This window comes from Typopeltis vanoorti, chromosome 5 (assembly GCF_054136105.1).
Source record: "Typopeltis vanoorti isolate ZY-2024b chromosome 5, IOZ_Tvanoo_1.0, whole genome shotgun sequence".
Classification (NCBI taxonomy): domain Eukaryota; kingdom Metazoa; phylum Arthropoda; class Arachnida; order Uropygi; family Thelyphonidae; genus Typopeltis; species Typopeltis vanoorti.
Genome location: NC_143553.1, coordinates 89,768,230 through 89,789,221, shown reverse-complemented (window position 1 = coordinate 89,789,221; position 20,992 = coordinate 89,768,230). Strand labels below are relative to the sequence as shown.

General features: G+C 33.8%; 1 protein-coding gene across 2 annotated transcripts in view; it reads right to left on the bottom strand.

Annotated features, from left to right (window-relative positions):
• The window catches only part of LOC150106639 (stromal interaction molecule homolog), a 341,067-nt gene that overhangs the window by 232,459 nt on the left and 87,616 nt on the right, over positions 1–20,992 (bottom strand). For both annotated transcript variants that reach the window (XM_090392591.1, XM_090392592.1), the window contains exon 2: positions 514–635. In XM_090392591.1, the coding sequence (XP_090248717.1) occupies positions 514–635 (122 nt within the window). The remainder of the gene's footprint in view (positions 1–513; positions 636–20,992) is intronic.

Genomic DNA, 20,992 nt, shown 5'->3' with positions numbered 1-20,992 from the left:
GCATTCAGTGAATGATAAGTATGAAATATGTGTACTGAAAAAAGAAAAGGATAAGTAGTAGTTGTTGTTAAGGGATATGGCCGTGAAGCGTTTTAAGTCTTTCAACTGTGTAAACAGTAGACAAAATAAATGAAAGTTGCACATATTCCAGGATTATTCAAAAAATTTCCAATAATCATTATAAACAGCTAAAGCTTGCTACTTGTTAAACACGCGTCACTTGTCCAGAATCTGTCGCTACAAGGGCACCTTTTCTTAAAACAGCAGGTTGTGATTGCGTCTCGTATACCAGACAGAGTCACACCATAACATATGCATTAGATTAAATGATAAATAATGATGTTAATAGAACAAAAATGTTGACCTTAATTCATCAAAATAAACTTTTACTTATCGCAGCAAAAACGTTCTTTACGATCACCTTTATATGCAACTAGTTTTACTGGCACAGGTACACACAGAATTTTTTTTTCTTTCAATGAGAATAGTTGCGCTGAGTCAACATGTGCTCACCTCGTCACTCTCCGCCACATCAATGTTACCGTTGGCGTCGTCATCCAGCTGACGGTGCAATGCCTTGATAGCTTCGAAACCCTGACGATCGGTACAGGCGTCCACCTCTTCGCACACCCAAGCTACACAAAAAGAGAGGTTTATGAGAAACTATTCAAAGCTAACAAGTTTAGAATGAAACATAAAAGAATTAACTCTTGCTTTCTAGACCACTTACAGAAACGTGACCCGGCAACACAGTGACTCATTAACTAAAACTTTAAGGGTTACCCTTTGAACAGGCAGCCGGCCAACATACTTTTGTTCACAAGATGCAAGGTTACTAGCACGTGTATGCTTGCATGTTACCACACAAAATAAAGAAAAATAATAATAAAATAAGATACATTCTTTCGAAATCTAAAAACTTCTCATATGTAAAAAAGTGAGTCAAGCGGCTGAGAAAGCAGAGGTTGTCTGCGATGTAGAGGAGACTACATTAGTGTTATTGTTGCTCGGACTTTAGAGAAGTTTACGTTCTTAAATGGATGCTTTCTCATTAATTCCCTCATTTTCATACGACATTTTTAAGAAGATATCACTTTTTAAAAGCGATGTACATAAATTAGTCCAGGAATATGTGTGCAAAATCAGTTAAAAGAGATGGCATGTACAAGTGTCTACAGCATTTTACTATCTATCCCATTCCTTCGTTTCTCCATTCATTCTAGTCCGATTATATCAAATTCTCTAGGAACTTTGTAGTGTAAGAGACGATCGCATTGCATTGGACGAAATCTATTATGCACACAATGCGACCCGTACTTTTGCAAAAAAAAAGTGAATCCTTCCCTGCAGCCGATCTCCATTCTATTTTGACTGAACTGAAATTCTCAGGCAATCTTATGCGATGCAAGAAAACTATTCAATACAACACACATTAACAGGCAAAAATTAACGCGATTTGTAGTTCCACATCCAAGGACTTCCAACACTATGGATCACCTATGATGTTCTTTACAGCGTAATCTGCGCTGTTGATTACCATGCCCGATGTTTAGCTTATGTGGAACTACCCTTCATTAAAAACAGAAATTTCATTAAAAAATAGTTAAAATTCACATAATGAAACCTTCAAAATTCGTTATAACTACACTATAATAAAATAAAGTAACTAGAACGGCAGTCTATTTCAGAGAAACCTGAACGGCACTTATTTCAATAGCGTGTGGATCCTCCTCTGGCCCTGATCACTTTCCATCCTTTAAGCATACTGTCCACCCACACTAGCTCATTCGACTAGTAAAGAGTAACGCGATTTGTAGTTCCATATCCAAGGACTTCCAAACACTACGGATCACCTATGATGTTCTTTACGACAGCGTAGTCTGCGCTGTTGATTACCATGATCGATGTTTAGCTTATGTGGAACTACCGTTCATTAGAAACAGATTGCTCAGCTCTTTACAAAGTGTCCTATTAATAAATTGATATCCTTCCCCACCCCGAAGACGCTCTAAACTCTTTTCTGGTTATATCCACATAGGGTTGTAGAAATTTCTGTACCAACTTTTCAAGCATCCAATAGTTTCTTCCTAGGTGTTTCTTAGCTGCATAGTACCCACACATTCTATCAGCTGATAATGTTAACCAGAGACAATTTTCAGCAATGCAGTCTTTTGACGGCGTCACAAACGGAAAGGCCACAGAATCCTATGATAACACCACCACGTTCGAAGTCCTTCACGAACCACTGACATCAGTCAACTAAAGAGGTATTTCTTTGCCTTTTTTGTCGAATTTCGCATTTAATTACTATATAAGTGACATGTGAAGACAGGCATAACCCATTACATTAGGTATAACCCACACATGAGAGGTACAAAAATGTACAGATGCCATGTATGGGGTAACCTACATATCCGTATTTTTCATTCTAAAATAGATGAGGTGTCCCAATACATATATCGGCATACTCCCGATTATTCGGAAATGAACAATCAAGCCTGGCTGGATGAGTGGACAGCGCTCCCGCTCTCCAACCAATTCACAAACATCTCCACGCCCGCTTCCACTCTCCAATAGGATTGGAAAATGGAAGCGGGCGATGATTTTTAATTTTTTTTTTTTTAATAGATGAAAGATGAATTTCATCGACCAGTGTAAAATCATCCCAGTTAATAAAGTCCTTAACTGGCTTTAAAAAAGGTTTATTTAATGTGGATAAAAGACAACTAATCACTCAATAAAGATATCTTCCTACTCTACAATCCATTAATACTGACTGACATCTTTGGGAGTTCGAAAGAAAGCATATCGATACTGTTCAACTCCCATCCAGTTAAATGAAGCGTCATGGGAACAACAAGCTGAAACTGCATAATATATCCAAATCGAGAAGAATTTCATTTATGCTCTTCTGGCATAAATAATCTCGAAGTCAAAGTGATTGCCAAGTAAACGTCTTACTGTTTTACTAGTTTACCAAAGCGTCGGCTTCTACATAAACAGGAAGTCAAATATCAACAGAAGTTTGTAACAGCATCATTTGGCACAGAACTGTACGCCATGACTTGCAACGTCTCTCATTCGTGAATATCATTTAAATTAAACAGATGTTTCTGCTAAAATGTCTGTTACAAATCTAACGCGGAACCTTAATTTCCGAACTACAAGTGTATAAATTAAAGGTCATATATTGAGTGTTGTAAACGTTTTACTTCAGGGTGCAGCTTTTATTCAACAAAATTAATTAGTGTAACTCATTGTTTACTGTGTAAATCACTATTTCCATTAGAAGCTGTAGACACACCAGATAGGAAACAACGTTTTAGATGCTAATAAAGATGTATTTGCATTTTAAATATAAATTTGATAACTGCCTTTAACTATGCTATTAATCACAATCCTGCGTGCGTAAAATTTCATTTGTAAACCCAGAACACTGGTTTTGAAAAACTTGGCATTAAAAAATAACCCCAATCCTCATTCAAAAGATATGCACTTTCAGGTGTTTTTTTTTTTTTTTTTTTTTTTGAAAGCTGTAAGCAGTGGAAGAACCCAGTGCTGTTTTAGTGACAACTGAATTTTCAGATTTTATAAATGTATTCAAAACATAATTTCCTTTTCATAATTTACATTTTATATATATATATTCATTTTGAAATATTTCCTGTCAAGTTATCTGATTACGGGTGGCTTCAGTAAATTCACTGTCAGATAACTTGACAGTGAATTTACTGAAGAAGTTATATTTGCAACTTTCTGAAAATAAAACTTCTGGATTTGAAATTCTTAATTGGAACACATTTTGTCATCAGTGCCGTAATATAACTGATAACTTTATTTTTCCCCTATATGAAAGACCGTAAATATCCGCTATATAAATATCCGGTGAGGTACGGAAGTGACAATGGTCATTCTCGTACCTCATCGAGTTTTAGGAGGGTTGCAGATTCCCTTTCCGCACACAATTTGTAGGACAATCACAAACATCCATGCCCATGGCGGGATTCGAATCCGCAGCCTCTTTGCTGGAGAACGTACACACTAACCACGCGGCCAATGTGATACCGGAAGAAGAAAATAGAATACAAGCTGCCACGAACATGAGGCACCTCTGTGAAAGCCCTTCTGGGGAAGCAGAGGTTCGGAAGAAAGTGACAGACACCTTATTAAAACACAAACTTAGACTGGGATGTTGGAATGTTAGAACCATGTCTGAAACTAGGAAAACATACCAAGTCTTGAGAGTCCTGGAAAAATACAGATTAGAAATAATGATTAAGTGAAACGAGATGGATAGGAACTGGAAAAATTAAATTAAACTCTGGTCACTACTTAATCTACTCTAGGAACCAAAATACGAATAACCAAACAAACGGAGTTGCACTAATGATGACAAACCTCACAGTACACTAATGGAGTGAAACCCAATATTGGAAAGAATACTAAACGCTAGATTTAAAGCTGGCAAGCAGAACATTACAATAACTGCTATATATGCACCAACAAAAGACGCGATACAGAAAGAAAAGGGATAATTTCTATAACATACTACAGAGAAGTATAGAAACAACAAATAAAAAACATATGTAACTTATAATTGGAGAATTTAATGCTAAAGTCAGAAATGATAATACTAACAAAGAAACTGTTATGGGAAAGTATGCAGAAGGAGAAATAAATGAAAATGGAGAGTTACTTATAGACTTTTGTATGTTCAACAAGCTTGTAATAGGAGGGGAGTCTCTCCCAACATAAAAAAATACATAAGCAGACATGGATAGCACCAGACAGGAAACAAAGAACCAAATAGACCATATAATTATAACAAGGAATTGGAGGAAATCACTCCTGGATGTCAGAGTTAAAAGAGAAGCCGAGGCATATTCAGATCACTTTCCTAACACCTACCATAAAAGTAAACATAAACAAACAATAGGAAGAGGATTAGAACTGAAAAACTCAAAAACAAAGAGATTAGAAACAAATTTACAACTCTACCAGATAAATGGGAAAAACTCGAAAAAAGAGGAGATAACAGAGGAAAAATTGGACAAAGAGTAAAGACATACTAATAAGTACATCAGAAAAAATATTGGGATTTCAAACTAATATAGACAAAGAATGGATATCAGAAAACATTAAAAATAATTAAATTAAAAATAGAGGAGAGAGAGAGATGGAATAAAAGAGAAACTGTTACAGACTGGCGAACATGTTGAACAAGAACAAGCAGAAAGATATAGAGCAATTAACAAAGAAATAAAAAGTGCAAGAAACGATAAAAGAAAATACACAAAGAATCTAGCACAAGAGGCAGAGGATGCTGCATATACTAACGATGCTAGAAAGTTGTATGATATAACAAGGAAATTAAGTGGGAAAAGAAATAAATGGATAGTTCCCATATACAATAAAGAAGGAAAACTATTATTAAATGAAAAAGAACAGATAAATAGATTGGTGGAATTCTTCTCAGAGAAATTTCAAGAAACGACAGATGGCGACCAAAGCCTAGAATTAAAAGCATCATTGGATATAAATTTGAACGAAATAACAAAAACAGAAATTACAAAAGCAATAACTCAAATCAAAACTGCTGAAGCACCAGGAGCAGATAACATACCAGGCGATATACTAAAAGCAAATCCAAAACTTATAGCAGAGATATTATATCCCCTTACTGATGAGACATGGTAAAAAGAAGAGTGGCCTAAGGAATGGAATACTGGATTACTGGTTAAATTACCCAAAAAAAGGGGAACCTATCTGAATGCAAAAATTGGAGAGGTATAACATTGCTAGTAGTATAAGTAAAATACTAGCAAGGATAATATTAGAAAGAATCAAAAGAGAAATAGAAAAAACAACTAAGACCAGAACAGGCAGGATTTAGAGCTAATAGATCATGCACCGACCACATTGCTACTTCACAAATTATCATAGAACAATCATTGGAATGGCAGGCAAGCTTATATTTAAATTTTATTGATTTTGAACAAGCTTTCGACAGTATAAAACAGATCTTCCCTATGGAAACTACTTTGATATTATGGACTCCCAGAAAAAATAATAAGAATAATTTAAAAAAAAGTATGAAGATTTTGAAATGAAAGTAATACATGGAAATATCCTCTCAGAACCATTTAAAACAAAGACAGGAGTAAGGCAAGGTTGTATCCTCTCCTCTACTATGTTTTTAATTATCATAGACCTGGGTGATGAGAAAAGTATCCCATGGAAATACAGGTTTATAATGGATACTTCAAACCAACTCCACGATCTAGATTTTGCAGATGATATCTGCTTACTTTCACCAACATATAGAAGAAAAAAACAACCCTTGTAGAAACAGCCAAAACAGTTGGTCTTAGGATAAATAAAAATAAAACAATGTTGATGAAAATAAATGGGAAACAATGCAAAACAAACAATAACAGAAGAAACACCGCTTAAAGAAGTACAGGTGTAGAAAGTTTATATACCTTGGTTCAATTGTATCAATAAAAGGAGGAACTACTGAAGATATAAATAGAAGAAAACAGCTGGCCTATTCAACTTTCAACCAACTTAGAAATATTTGGTTAAATTACCAAATATTTCTAAGTTGGAAATATTTAACAAAACATTTATTTTTATAGAACTTGTCTATAAAAACTAAAAACGAGAGTATTTAACTCAAATATAAAGACAATACTAATGTATGGATCAGAAACGTGGATGTTAAACAGAAAGATAGTTATTGTCTAGATCTTTCAAATCAAGAATGATAGTGATGATAATCTAAGAATGATACTGGGAATATATTGGCCAAAACAAATATCAAACGAAGAACTATGGCAGAGAACAAACCAGAAACCCATGTTGCAACAGATACGCGAAAGGAAATGGAGGTGGTTGGAGCATGTGTTGAGGAAAGAAGAAAAAATAATAGTAAAACTGGCTCTAGACTGGAACCCACAGGGGAAAAGAAGACGGGAGAGGCCAAGAGAAACATGGAAAAGAGCAATACCGAAAGAAATAGCAAATATCAATAAAAACTGGAATCAAATAAAAGCAGAAGCAAAAAACAGTCAGGTGGAAAATGGTGGTGGAAGACCTATGCTCCCAGGTGGAGTGAAGAGGATTAAGTAAGTATTTCTGTATAATTAAGAGTAATGTGCATTGAGAATTAAAGAATGTTTTACTTTGTTTTGTCCTCATAACATTTAGTTAAAAAGAATAAAAAAAAATATCGCCTATATAACAATATTTATTTATATAAAGCAGACCTTGGATGAATAAATTCTTTTTGTGGCTACTACACTTAAGTTGTTATTTCTAGAGCCCTTGGTTATATGTTCCGATTACACACCTCCGAATCAAAAAATGTGAATAATCAAAGAAAATCTGTTGAATGATTTTCAATTCTAATTTATTGCATAGAAAATAATTATTGTCGAATATGATTTTGCATCATCTAAATCTATGTACTTTCTAGATCATATAACCATGTAAACACATAAAAATGTAATATAAATTATTTTATTCGAATTTTTTGATTCGGAGGTGTATTGCCCTGTGTGAGACCACCGTTCTGATTACTGGAGTGACTTGAAGAAGCCATTTCAGGCCTCCAATGTTCCACGTTTGGTCTCCACAGCAAGGTTTTCGGATTAGGTAAAAAAATTATACAAACAATTATTTTAAAAAATAATCCTTAACCCAACCAAGGTACTAACACGCCTTTAAACCTAGGTTTAAAAACTTTCATGGGTAGAGTTTATATTATAAATAATATACATTTTTTTTTATTTATATATGTAACATTTCAAATCAGTTATAGCAAAAATTCATTTTGCGAATAAAAATTAAAGCCGGGAGAAAGTCTGATCAAGAAGCTAGGATTCTAGAACCTACGATTTACAACGGAAATAATTTCACGTTGTATACATAGTAATTTCCGCAGTGAAGTTCCGTTGTAAATTTCAATGTGGAAATTACTACTTCCCAAATAGACATTTTATAGTAGTCGAACATCAACTTTTATGTTCAGATACAGTGTACTTTGAAATGTTCAGATAAATTTTCAACTTCCATTACTGAAATAACTATGTACTGGTGGTATTTTGTAAATATCCAATGAGTGCGTCAAAAGTTATGGCGTGTTTATAACACCACTCATTTTTGGCTTATATACACTCCAGACATAAATGTTTTTGACAAGTCTTGCTGCCATAAATGATCCAACTGACATCGAAAAGCAAACAAATTTAAATAGGGAACCAAAGACCGCATTGCATTAAATTTCATACAGCCAATTCCAATAAAATAAAAAAATTTCAACCGAAACCAAAACCGAACAACACGAATATTTTGTGCACAACCGAAAACCCACATTTTATCGAATTCCATTCGGTTGGATCGGAATTATTGAAATATCTAATATAACTTCTACACGGTGAACTTTTGGGTCCCAGCAAATACTTCCACTGTAAAAAAAAAATTAAATTGCTGGGAAATTTTCCTTAAGGATTCTAAATTTCAACACTGGAAGACCTCCGTAGCTCAGCTGGTATAGACGAGCCCTTTGGTCGAAAAGATCCGGGTTCGAGTCCTGTCTAAGACGTCAGGAACCTTTATCAGGTATTTTCTATCAAATGGTGTGTTAGCCGGTCTCATACGATGGTAGAGGGTTTTTTTCTCCCGAATACTCTGGTTGTTCTTCCCTTAGAACAGGCAAACCGGCCCCGTGAACACACATCTACAGACATAAAATACTTACCCCCTAGAGCAGTGGTTCTTAACTGATGTGTTCCGCGAGAAGTTCTGGAATTTGTCGTTTTTAAATTAATTTAATGGTGGTTTAATTAATTATTAATTAATAATTGATTAATAATAAAAAAAGTCAGCTAAATTACCAATTAATTATTAATTTATACATTACAAAATAACCAAGGTGTTCCGTGAAAATTTCAGGATTTGTGAAGTGTTTCGTAGTCGAAAAAAGTTTGAGAAACACTGCCCTAGAGACAGAGAGAGAGATGCAGAATGATGAATGCCAAGCCGGCTGCATTAAGTTGTCTAAAGCCCTAGTCAGGGCGACTCAACCAGTCTTGGACGGATGAGAAATGGATGGATGGAAAGCAATGGAATTTTTTTTTTTTTTACGTGACCTTCCACCCACGAAAAGTTGTAAATGTACAGTACACTACAACCGCGGGAGACCAAGGATTTTTTTCTATTCTTTGTTAATGTTTATCTATTTTTTGTTTGTATTTTTTCATTCTTTACCTGGTACGTAAACCCTACTCTAAAGCCAAACACGAAACCCGAAGCCCACCTTGAGAGAGTTGGAGAGCGAATACTTCTAACTACTTAGCAAATCTGGGAAAGCTGTTAATTGGAATAACGGACAAAGAGTCTAAGGCTATAAAGCCAGTCTAATTATGTCTGTTCGTTGAGGGTGTTTTGCAAGGTGAAAAAACCCAAGTTACCAAGAGGGGAAATCCTACCAAATCTCTGCAAAAGGTAGGTGCACTTTCTAATAGGTCAAAAAAGGTCCTGAGAATTACTAATTTTGTTTAATGATTGGAACTTGATAAATGGAACACTACTTTTCTTCTATTGACTGATGATGTGCGTTTGGGGTAGGAAGGAATAAATAAAGTAAGTTTGTAAATACAAACCTCTTAGTTTTAAAAAAAAAATCAACTGATAGCCCAAGAAGCACGTCACCAATTCGAAATACCTAATGATCACTAGTATGACCCAATGTCAGGCGCTAGTAACTGTCTGAATGTATATTTTAAAGTAATGTGCAGATCCTGCAGCAATAATTTGGAATCAAGTAAAGGGATTCTGGAAACAAATAACCATTCCCCCCCCCCCCCAAAGTCTGGCACTCGGTACTTCAATTCATGTTTTAAGTTTGTGCTATTTTTAATGAGAAGTTATTTTTGGGAATGTATTTAATGTTTTCCAATTGCAAAGTAACATTATGCCGCTCAGCAGAAATGAAACGTTCGTTTCTAAATAAAAGTAATAAACTAATGAAGGCTACTTTGTTCAGCATTATGAAACACAGCCATTAACATCTCGGAAATGAGGAAACAAAAATTCTGTTTCATTGCCAATGTAAACAATCTTTATCGTTATCGATGAGTTATTCAGCCGTGGAAACAGTTTACAAAACGCTACATCTCAGGTGATAGGGAGTTCTGCAACAGATGTTCGCTTCCAATTCCATAGGACAGAAATTAATTCTAACATTTGGTAAACATTCATAACGGTAATTCACAAGAGGAAAAAAAACTATGAAACGCGTTACATTTGTTTAGTTTCTGAGGGGGAAAAAATCCATATAGCTCCAACTGATTCATAGACGCGTATTAATTTTATACATTAAAAATTAGTAGAAAACGAGGTGCCCTTGTATAGCAGACTAGAACTTAACCATTTACACATTGACATTTTATATTAGAAATACTACGGAAAAATCATATCTAAAAATATTAGAAGGTAAAGACTTAGATATTTGCGAAACTTTAAAATTAGGTAGTTAAAAAGAACTCTTAATGATGTGGCCGAAAGAGTGAGATTGCAGACATTGCTGGTGAAAAACTAATAAATGTACGCATGAATATAAAATAGCAAAATAAAAACAAAATGAAACAGACTATGAATTAAAAAGACTAAATACTAAAAAGCCTGTAATATACATGACAAGCTAGCAGTGTGAATGACGGTAAGGTAGCCGTTTCGGTCAATTCATCAATTATACAAGGTTAAGTTTGGAGCTTGTCGCGTGGATTACGAGAATACATATTAAGGGGAATTTGGTTGGCTAGAGATTACGGAGAAATAGTTAACCGTATTTAATTGACATGTGGTACAGAATAGGTAGGATCTTTTCATTGATCGACCAAAGATTCTGTGCGACGCAATTTGCTTTGTTTCTTGGAAATCAATAATAGTTGACCTTCTTGATTTCAATGATGTGTTTATATTAAATGGCATGTAACGATATTTCAGTAGATGAGGTTTTTATTGATGTTGCTTTCTTTTGTTGTATTTTTTTTTCTTGGTGGTTAGACGTAAATAATCTAATGTGGAAATATCTGCAATCACGGTAATGTTCAATTAATAAAAAAAAAAAATTAATTTTAAAAACAATTTCCAAGAACGAATAGATCCGATGTAGCAGTGGATTGCATCTAGAGCGACAGTTAAATTTGTAAACCACTGTGACAATCTGGCGGTGCTATTGGAGCTTTATGTTTTAATAAATAATTTATTACAGATAGAGAAGACAATTTTATCATTAGAATATCTGAAAATGCGTTTGATGACTGAAGAATGTAAAGTAATTAAAATATATGAAGATGTTATGAATATATAGGAATTAGTACAAGTTTTTGATATGGTATAGGAATGAGGAAACACGATTTTGGGCAATAACGGATAGTATAGTTTATCAGCTATAGAAACCGTGTGATTCCTTGGTTTAAGGCAGTGATGATGCGAATCTGTAAACAGTGAAACTGTGAGGAGTAATTTTTAATGGTATATTTAACTATTTTATCTTGTTGCTTAGGTTGATATAATGAATTCTTTCTATAAACATAAAGACATACATAAATATACTTGGGCAGCAAGAGGATGGAAATCAATATTAGATTATTTTATCTTAAATGAAAAGACAAAGTTTTCGTTAGATGTTAGAGTTCACAGAGAATATGAAATAAGCAGTGACCCACTTCCTCGTTAAAATAAAATTACCACCTAAATGGCTACAAGTAACAAGAACAGAAAGAAATTTTAAAACATTTGTTTATAAAACTAGACTATTAAATTACACAAATATACAATGGCTATATGAACAAAGAATTAACCATTATCTAGATAAAATAAAACAAAATGAAGAAATAGAAATAGAATGGCTTAATATAAAAACGATACTAAATGCAGCAGCAAATGAAAGCTTAGGAAAGACCAAAATTCAATAAAATTCAACAAAAGGAAAAAAAAAAAAACTGAAGATATGGGCTGATACAACCAAAGAAATAATCAAAATGAAAAAAGGAAGCCTATCATAAATGGTTAAGCAGTAAAAGATTAGAAGATGAAATAGAATATAAAAGAATAAGAGCCATAGCTAAAAGAGAAGTCAGAAAAAGACAGAGAATCGTGTAACAAATTCGTTTCTAATTTAGAACATGATTTATATAAAATAAGACCCAATGTATATAAGATTTTGAAACACCTAAATGCAGATACTAAAGAAAACAAAATTAAACACTGAATTGAAATGAGAAGAATTTCTAAATTTCTACACAGAATTGTGGACAGATAAATATTTTAAAAAAGACAATTGGCAAACATTTAATGAAAATGAAATAACTAAAGAAGAATTAGAATTTAGAAATCAGCCTGAAAGAAACAAGAAACAGAAAATCACCTGGAGAAGATAAGCTAGGTTCAGAACTGTATAAATATGCAGGATCAAGATTCAAAGGAAGACTCATTATTTTTAAATAAAATTTATTCAACTGGTATCCCCACAATAGAATGGAAAAAAGCAATTGTGATTCCTATCTTTAAGAAAGGTAATAGAGATGACCCTAAAAACTATAGAGGTATAAGCATACTAAATTCCTGTTACAAAATATATAGCAGAATTTTAAATAGCAAACTAATGAAATATTCCGAAAACTTTATTTTAGAAGTACAGAATGGGTTTAGAAAAGGACGATCATGTATAAACCCAGCCTTTTGCCTAAAATGAATAATAGAGAAAAGACGAGAATACAATTTAGAAACACATATTGCATTTATTGACTTTGAAAAAGCATTTGACAAAGTTAAAAGAAGCATTTTATTTAACATATTAAATGAAAGACAAATACCAAATAATATCCTAAAAACTATCATAAGTACCATATTTTTCGGACGATAAGACGAACCCCAAATTTATGAGACGACTTTTAGAAAAAAAAAAAAAATTATTATATAAAGATATTTACAAATTCTTACTTAATTTTTATTTATTTTTACAATCATTTGTATTAGCAATATTCAGCTCATCTTCACTCTCGGTACTATCACTCGTCTCGTTAATGTCACCGTTGGTATTACTTTCGTCTGAACTATTGTTGTCCACTCCCTTCAAAATCTGCGTCATCTTCGGTACCATCCATCGCATTACTTATCCCGCATTTCTTAAATGACTTTATAATCTTCTCTTCTTTCACAGCTTCTCAAGAATTTTTCACCCAGGTAAATACTTCTGAAATTGTTGGCCGTTTCATACGTCTTGTTGCTGACATCGTGATTTTGCTTTGCCATCCATTTGTTCCACTCTTCCCGCATAAAATATTTGAATGGTTTATTAATAGATCCATCCGAGGGTTGTAATTGACTTGTAAGGCCTCCAGGAATGAGAGCCTAATTCTGTATTCACTTCTTTTAGAAGTTCTTGGTTGATTCTGTTTTATGCGCTCTGAATTGATCCCACACTAAATCGTAGGCTTTTAAAACAACGCACCTGGACGTTTTGCCCATATCTTTTGTATCCATAATTTCATTCCTGTTTCGTCCATCCAGCCTTTATCTTGAATGGATAATAATGTCACGAGGAATTTCATCTCTCGGTAACGATTTTCTCTTGAAGATTAACATGGGGGGGGTAGTTTTGTTCTGTCCGCGCAACAAGCTAAAATTACAGTGTAGTGAGTTTTTTTCGTGATCTGTTGTTTTGATCACTATTGATTTGGTGCCTTTTGAATCTACTGTCCGATTTGAAGGAACATCAAAAGTTAGAGGCAATTCATCCATGTTCGCAATTTGATTAAGCTCAAAGTTAAATTTCCTTCTCGCTGATATGAAAAATCTATGGAATTCTATAATTTTAACTTCATAGTCAGCCGGCATTTTTTTTGGGCTAGAGTGGTTTTTGTACGCATGCATAACCCGTGTCTTTTCATAAATCTAAAGCACCAAGACGGTGATCCAGTAAAATCTAAAATTCCATTAGCAGTTGTCCATCGTTTCGCTTCAAAAATTATCATTTTCATAGAAAATTTCGATGATTTGTTACCCAATTTTTCATTTGCACTTCTAATTCTGGCCATTTTTCTAGGTGAGAATGGGATGTTTTCTTGTGTTTACAAAATTTACAAATCTTTGTGTTTACGAACCATTTTTTTTCTGTTGGTGGTGGACCAAAATGTCTTTCTGCTGCTCTGTTTCCATATTGTTTTGCATAATTTATCACATTTAATTTACAATTCACGTTATATGAGCTTTTTTGTTTTACACTCATTTTTTTAAGATAAACATTTTAACGACTTATAAAAAAATAATTCATATGAACCGCACAAAAGCGCATATGTTTACACACTAATGACTACTGATGCTCTAAATCGGTGATTCACCCACATGCAGCGAGATCATTAGGTACCTACCTGCAGTGGGGTACTTACTAATTTTATTAACATATTGCGCCAGTAATTGAACTTCGCTAACAGCTTCGGTACAGTGTAAAGATTCGTATTTTAATGTTAACTTCGGACCATAAGACTCACCCCAATTTTCAGTCGATTTTTCTATGTAAAAAGGTGCGTTTTATGGTTCGGAAAATACAGGTATATATGAAAATAATCAAATACAAATAAGATAAATCATGAGCTATCATATACGAGAGAGATAAACCAAGGGGTCTGAGAGAGATGTCCCCTCTCAACAACTCTTTTTAATATTAACCTAAATGAAATAATAATAAAATGGAATAAAAATTTCCATCAAGGTATTAAACTTTCTCCCACTGTGAACTTAAACACTCTCCTTTTTTGCTGACGACCAAATAATAATTACAAATTCTGAAGATAACTTATAGAAAGCTATTTTAGATCTAAATAAGATAGCCAACGATTATGGTATGATAATATCAACAGAAAAATCAAAAACTATGGTCTTTAAAGGACAAGATCCAGCAAGAACTAAGATAGTAATAGATAACAAGATCTTAGAACAGGTGAATTAATTTAACTACCTAGGATGTATGATCACATATGAAAATGAAAAAAAGATATAAACGTAAAAATTGCAAAATATTTAAAAATAACAGTGTAATTAGCTCTATATTTAAACCAAACCTAGTTCAAAAACAAACCAGAGACTAAAAGTAAACAATACATTAGCCCTACCAGTCTTATTGTATGGAAGTGAAATCTGGACAATAAAACAAAAAGACAAACAAATATTAATGCAGAAATGAAGTTTATGAGAAAAACTGCAAAATATACTCTATTTGATCACAAAAGAAACGAAAAAATTATGAAAGAATTAAACAAGAATCAGTAATAGAAAAAATTTAAAAATATAAACATTAATGGATGGAACACGTTCAAAAAATGAAAATAGAAAGCGTACCAAAACAAGCCTTAAAGTACAAGCCATTAAGAAAAAGAAAACCAGGACGTCCTCTTAAACGATTCAACGATGACTTCTAAGGCTGGAACAGGCCACGCTAGGCCTAAATCCTTGCTATGCATGATGATGCTTGGGCTGATGCAAAAATTTTCAATTTGTTTTTGAAATATTGAGAGTAAGTATTGGAATCACTGACAAAGTCTTAAGATTTTATTGTAGTAATCATTTTTGTCAATGTCAGCAACTGTCATCTTTAGTAATACTTAACATTTGGGAATGGGAGTTTAATAATATGTATTGGGTCATTTTCTAATTTATTAAAGTCATTTAACAGCAATTTCTAGTTCTTACATGTTGGTTATACAGCGGCAGTCCCATTTCGAAATTAGTCAAAAGTAAGTTTTACTTACTTTTGACTAATTTTTACTTATTAGCTTTACTTTACTGGATCTATGAAAGATGTTTTTTATCGCTGTGTTAAAGTAATGTTCATTTTCTTTATTTCTTTTAATAAAACTTCAGTTACTTTAAACTTTAAAGAAACTAATTAATTTCAAAGTTTTAATGCACATTCAACGACATTACAGATATTGTTGGACCAATATCTAAGTTTTATGTTTGCAGAGCCATTACACGAACACGCTGTTATAATGGATCGAGATTATAACAGTGTGCCACACTCGCATACATTTATCTACCACATTTCGGAACAGGTGGGATACCTGAAATTAACGTGTGGATACATTATAAGGTGATGAAAGGCAGAATACTCGAGAGAGAGAGAGTTAGAGGTTGGTAGACCAATACTAATCATCACCAGAGCATGTCTTTAAATGAAACGTAACATGACATCTTCAGAATGACTGTCAAGAGAGTAGACAGCTGCTGCAGCAATGACAATGAACACTTCACAAGATGGGAGATAATATAGGTGCGCCGCTGTTCACAAGTTTGCCAACTTCTTGAGGCAAAGACTAGGCTATGGACTTTGCGGCAGAGAGTCTCAAGTAACCCGAAAAGGTGTGGGGCTGTTTCATAAGTCATTGTTACGTTTTAGACCAGGGGTTGGCAATTTTTCTAACCTGCCGACATCATTATAAAAATACCTCCATTACTTACTTCCCCTTCCTTCATCCAAAAATAAACATTTTAACTTTAAATGGACTGGAGAAAATTTTTTTTAAAAGTAACAATTTTTTCGTAATAACTATTTTTGTTTAATAAGGATTATTTGGTTTATAGGTAACTCTTGTATTAGTCTTGTAAAAATCACAGGACGCTGAATGTCTAAATAAAAAAAAAAAAAGAAAAGAAAAGAAAGAAACAGTTGTGACATATGGTTCGCAATAACCTGTGCCGTATACGGGCTAATAATTCAATTTTATCTGTTCTGATATGTTCAGCCTAAATTTGTTTTTCTCAGTAAATTATATAATTCGCCTGTTGATTCTTTAGGATATATCTACCCCTCTTTCAAATCGATCAACCTTCGGGGGGGGGGGGAATTATCGACCTCGTTGGGGAATATGTTTTAGACAAGCCTACTCCAACGAGCGATTTAAAGACAGTAATGCAGAAAAGTCGTGATGGCATGGCAACGCTTTCAAACTCCACACCATCCAATTGGGATGTTTAGGGACCAGAGTTAGCAAAAAAAAGTCCACGTTCTGAGAAAACTCACTATTTAATAAGAAGAGATACACAAGTTTTCTGGACTAAATATAAGTACTGCTGGAAGTGAACGTGCAGAATTCCTTAAATCAATAAATGGCATCAATTTTTCAGTTCACATATCAGACCAACTTATAGCCTGAAGTACTCCAATTCACAAAGGATTTTTTTGTATTCCACGAAGCATCGATATATTCTACACGGATTACTTTTATAAATGTTGTGACTGTATCTAATCTTAATTATGAACACCTCATTAATGAATGTATTATCGTAGTGATAACGAGACATACCCGTAAGGCTTGGATTATTCGGAATTACAGAGGTAGCTGAAACCCATAAGAAACCCAGAGGATACTGTGTTAACTCCGTTCACTAGGCCAGGTAATCCCAAACACAACATTAATGCACCATGAAGTCTGCAGCCTCTCTTTGAATATATATTTATATTCGCTGATACACACACACACGCACACGTCAGAAAAGTATGTCCATACACTTCTATGACACATTTCTATGTTCGTTTTGCTAAAAATTAGCAGTACCAACGTATTTACGAGGGAGCAAATATTTTGTAATTTTTTTTTTTTTACAAAAATACTTTTATAAATTATGCACTTGATAAATCACGTATAGTAACTTAATTATTTAAAATTATTAACTTTATTCTTTTAGACCTCGGTATATCAAATTGAGTAAGGGCATCCATCCTCTTTAAAACAGTTAACAGCAGCTTCAATGTTCCTTTGGGTCCTAAATTATAACACCATCCTCAATAGAGCCGAAGTAAAAGGCCTATCTGAATAACACAAATCATATTTCAAAACTTAGCATTTTTGCTGTCAGATTCATGTAAATAGGCTGAAAAAGGCTTGTATTTGTGCGGCATGAAAGTGGGTTGTTTTTGAATAACTGTCAAAAAACTATGACAATGATGTGTCGGTTACGTGTGTTCTCAGGCCGGTTTATCTATTTTTGGAACGAAAAACCGGTTCCAGGAGGGAATAACCCAGTACTATTGAGATCGTCTAACTCGGTCACACTGAGTGTATAATAACATAGCATGGAAAACAACGAAAACTGTTGTTGCAAATTAAAAACAATGCTATGTATAGCAAAAACTTAATATCATCCTCGCAAATACCAATTTGTTTTAATATTAGATGAGAATCGAAGAAAAAACAAATTGAAATTTTTTTTATTATTATTTGTACGCATATTTGTTTGCCCTTAGCTTGAAAAATGGCAAAGGGTTATTGTTTTGCTTCTAAAACAATGTTCCATTTTTGAAACGTTGGACTGGGCTCTTTAAATTAACACCCAGGAAAGTAATCTTAAGCTATTTTATCAACTGTTCAACTGAGAGGTCAGTTTATTTCACAGGAGGAAAAAACGAGTTACTAGTTTTTTTCCAACTGAGTCTGAATTAGCTGATCTGAGAAGTTTTTTTTTTTTTCCCTTCTAGATGAGTGCCGTTCATTCAAGTGCGAAGGCATTCGGACTGCTGGTGTTGTACTTGTCACAAAATTATGCTCCAATCTGCATATCTTGCAGATCAATAAAATAAATACATGACAACTTTGAAGAATAGCTTTCGAATAAGACATAATTCGACAATATTCTAACATCAACAAAATATGTGACGATCTGCAATTACAGTTCGTTTTCACCATAAGTAGCAGGAATCCTTGTGTCTGAACTGTTAGGAAATATAGTAAAACATGAAACGGTCCAAACTTATCCACAAGTGGAAAAGTATGAGTAATCTCAGTTTGGTTACACTTCGGAAGAAATGAGGTACAGTATATCTTATTAACGAATGTAATGAACACGTGTCGAGAGATAAATCAAGTAGTTGAGGACAACGTTCGTGCTTTAAGTAGTATTTAAGTATTTGGTTAGCCATTTTATCTTTAGAAAGGCATGTCGAGAAGGTTATGCAAGTAATTTAATGTCAGTGAAATCTTAACGGTATCAGAAAGCATCCCGTAACCGCAAAATATTCAAATAAAAACTGAAAGATCCATATTACACGTTTCGAAATATTTTACTTCTTTATGGTAAGGCATGAATAACATATTAACAATACATGGTGAAATTCTGATATACCGTATGTTTAATTTATACTTAGCTAAGAAAAACGGAGGGTTTGTTTAACCTGTGAAGAACAAACGCGTTAAACCTACTGACAAATAAAACATCATTTTCTCTTTCGCGTTAGGCTCAATGGCCTGTCATGGCCAAGAAATGTGGCTTCTCAGAAACTTGATTCTGCTTATGATAAGGCGCTTAGTCTATCTGCATAATGTTAATTGAGCAGATTTGCCTGCTTTGCGAAATGAAAGAAGTTTCTGGGAGTAAAACCCTCCATCTGCGTATGAGACCGGCTAACTTATCTTCAGCTGAAATGCCCTGATAAAGATTCTTCGTGCTCTAGATAGGATTTGAGCTTAGGTCTTCCAACCAAAGGGCTTCGTCCATACCAACTAAGCTACAGAGGCTCGACAAATAACACTGAAAATGAATACAAGAGTCAATTTACAGCGAAATCACAGTACTGTATATTTGTATGTTACCCTTTGATCTCGTATATATTTTCTGTCAATATTGTTTTCATTTTATTTTTTATTTTATTTTATTTTTTGATCTTTGCTGGCGAAGGCTGAATATCATAAAATCCCTCCTCGAATACTTATCTAAAGCTGTGAAAATTTCTCCTTCAAATTCCTCTTAAAGCGACTTACTTATCGCAGCTTTTCAACTCTGGACTTAGATTTAAATCTGCAGTGATACGGCTTCCTTAATTCATCATCTATTGAACTGTACTGTTTAAGACAGCCACAAACTGTTAAAGAGCTCTAAAAAAATCATGCTTAGTGATGAATTTTCATTAGTGCAAATAGGATTAAACGGCTTCAACCTTAAATCCGTTTTCAATATTTTTCATAACGGTGAATACGCAATGCTTAATTCCGAAAAATGTTGCCGTGTTGATGTCTGTAAAGATCTAAAAGCGGAATACTTCGGCAACGTTCGCATTGCGGAAGTATTCTGATTTTCTAGACGTGATGTTGGCCGACCAAACTGCTTTGAATGAAGAGCACTCAGCTGTTCATTCAAAGCATTAAAAGATTTATTTCTCTTCTTCCGCTTCCCGTCTATACTGAAGAGATTTATTAAATCATTGCAAAAATACTGAACGTTTCCTTCGTAATTCATACGCCTTTCCACTTGAAAAATGTAATATGATCGGAATATTCAACTAAGATCGAAAAAATACAAATGACTGTTGTATGATCACTTGTTTATGCTCTTTCCTGTAAAATAAAACAAATAGTATACTTATATATTTAATTTTGAAATAAATTTGAGATATTCCAGAAAAATATTTCATTTCCAGAAATATGAAACTTCATTGCAAAATGACTATATCCATTCTATATACCATTATATCAATTCTTAGTCCTGCAATGGTCATGGCATCCTAAAGTATATCAAAGTATAGCTGTTTTCCTCCTTTTGTTTCGCAATTAAATAATACCAGGAAGATGAACAATTATCATTCCACTTAAAGCTCACTCACACTTCTGATTGATCATCCTGTAGAGGAATTGTTGAATTAAGTAAGGAGAAACTTATGTCTGTCATATCATAAATGGGATAAACACCACAATGCCACTCAAGGCACCGGCCTGGTTAGCAGAGTAGATTCTTCTTCTTCAGCAAGCTTTCAGTTCGAATCCATTATGTATGGATATTTGCAAAATCTTTTTCGGTGGCAGACGACTTATTGTCTAGTGAAAGATCACCACAGTGCTCACTGGAGGCTTGAAGTGACTTGGGAAAAAAGGATATAATGCTTGATCTCTAGAAGGGTTATCTTTGTCCACCCACGAAACGAAATATGCTATAG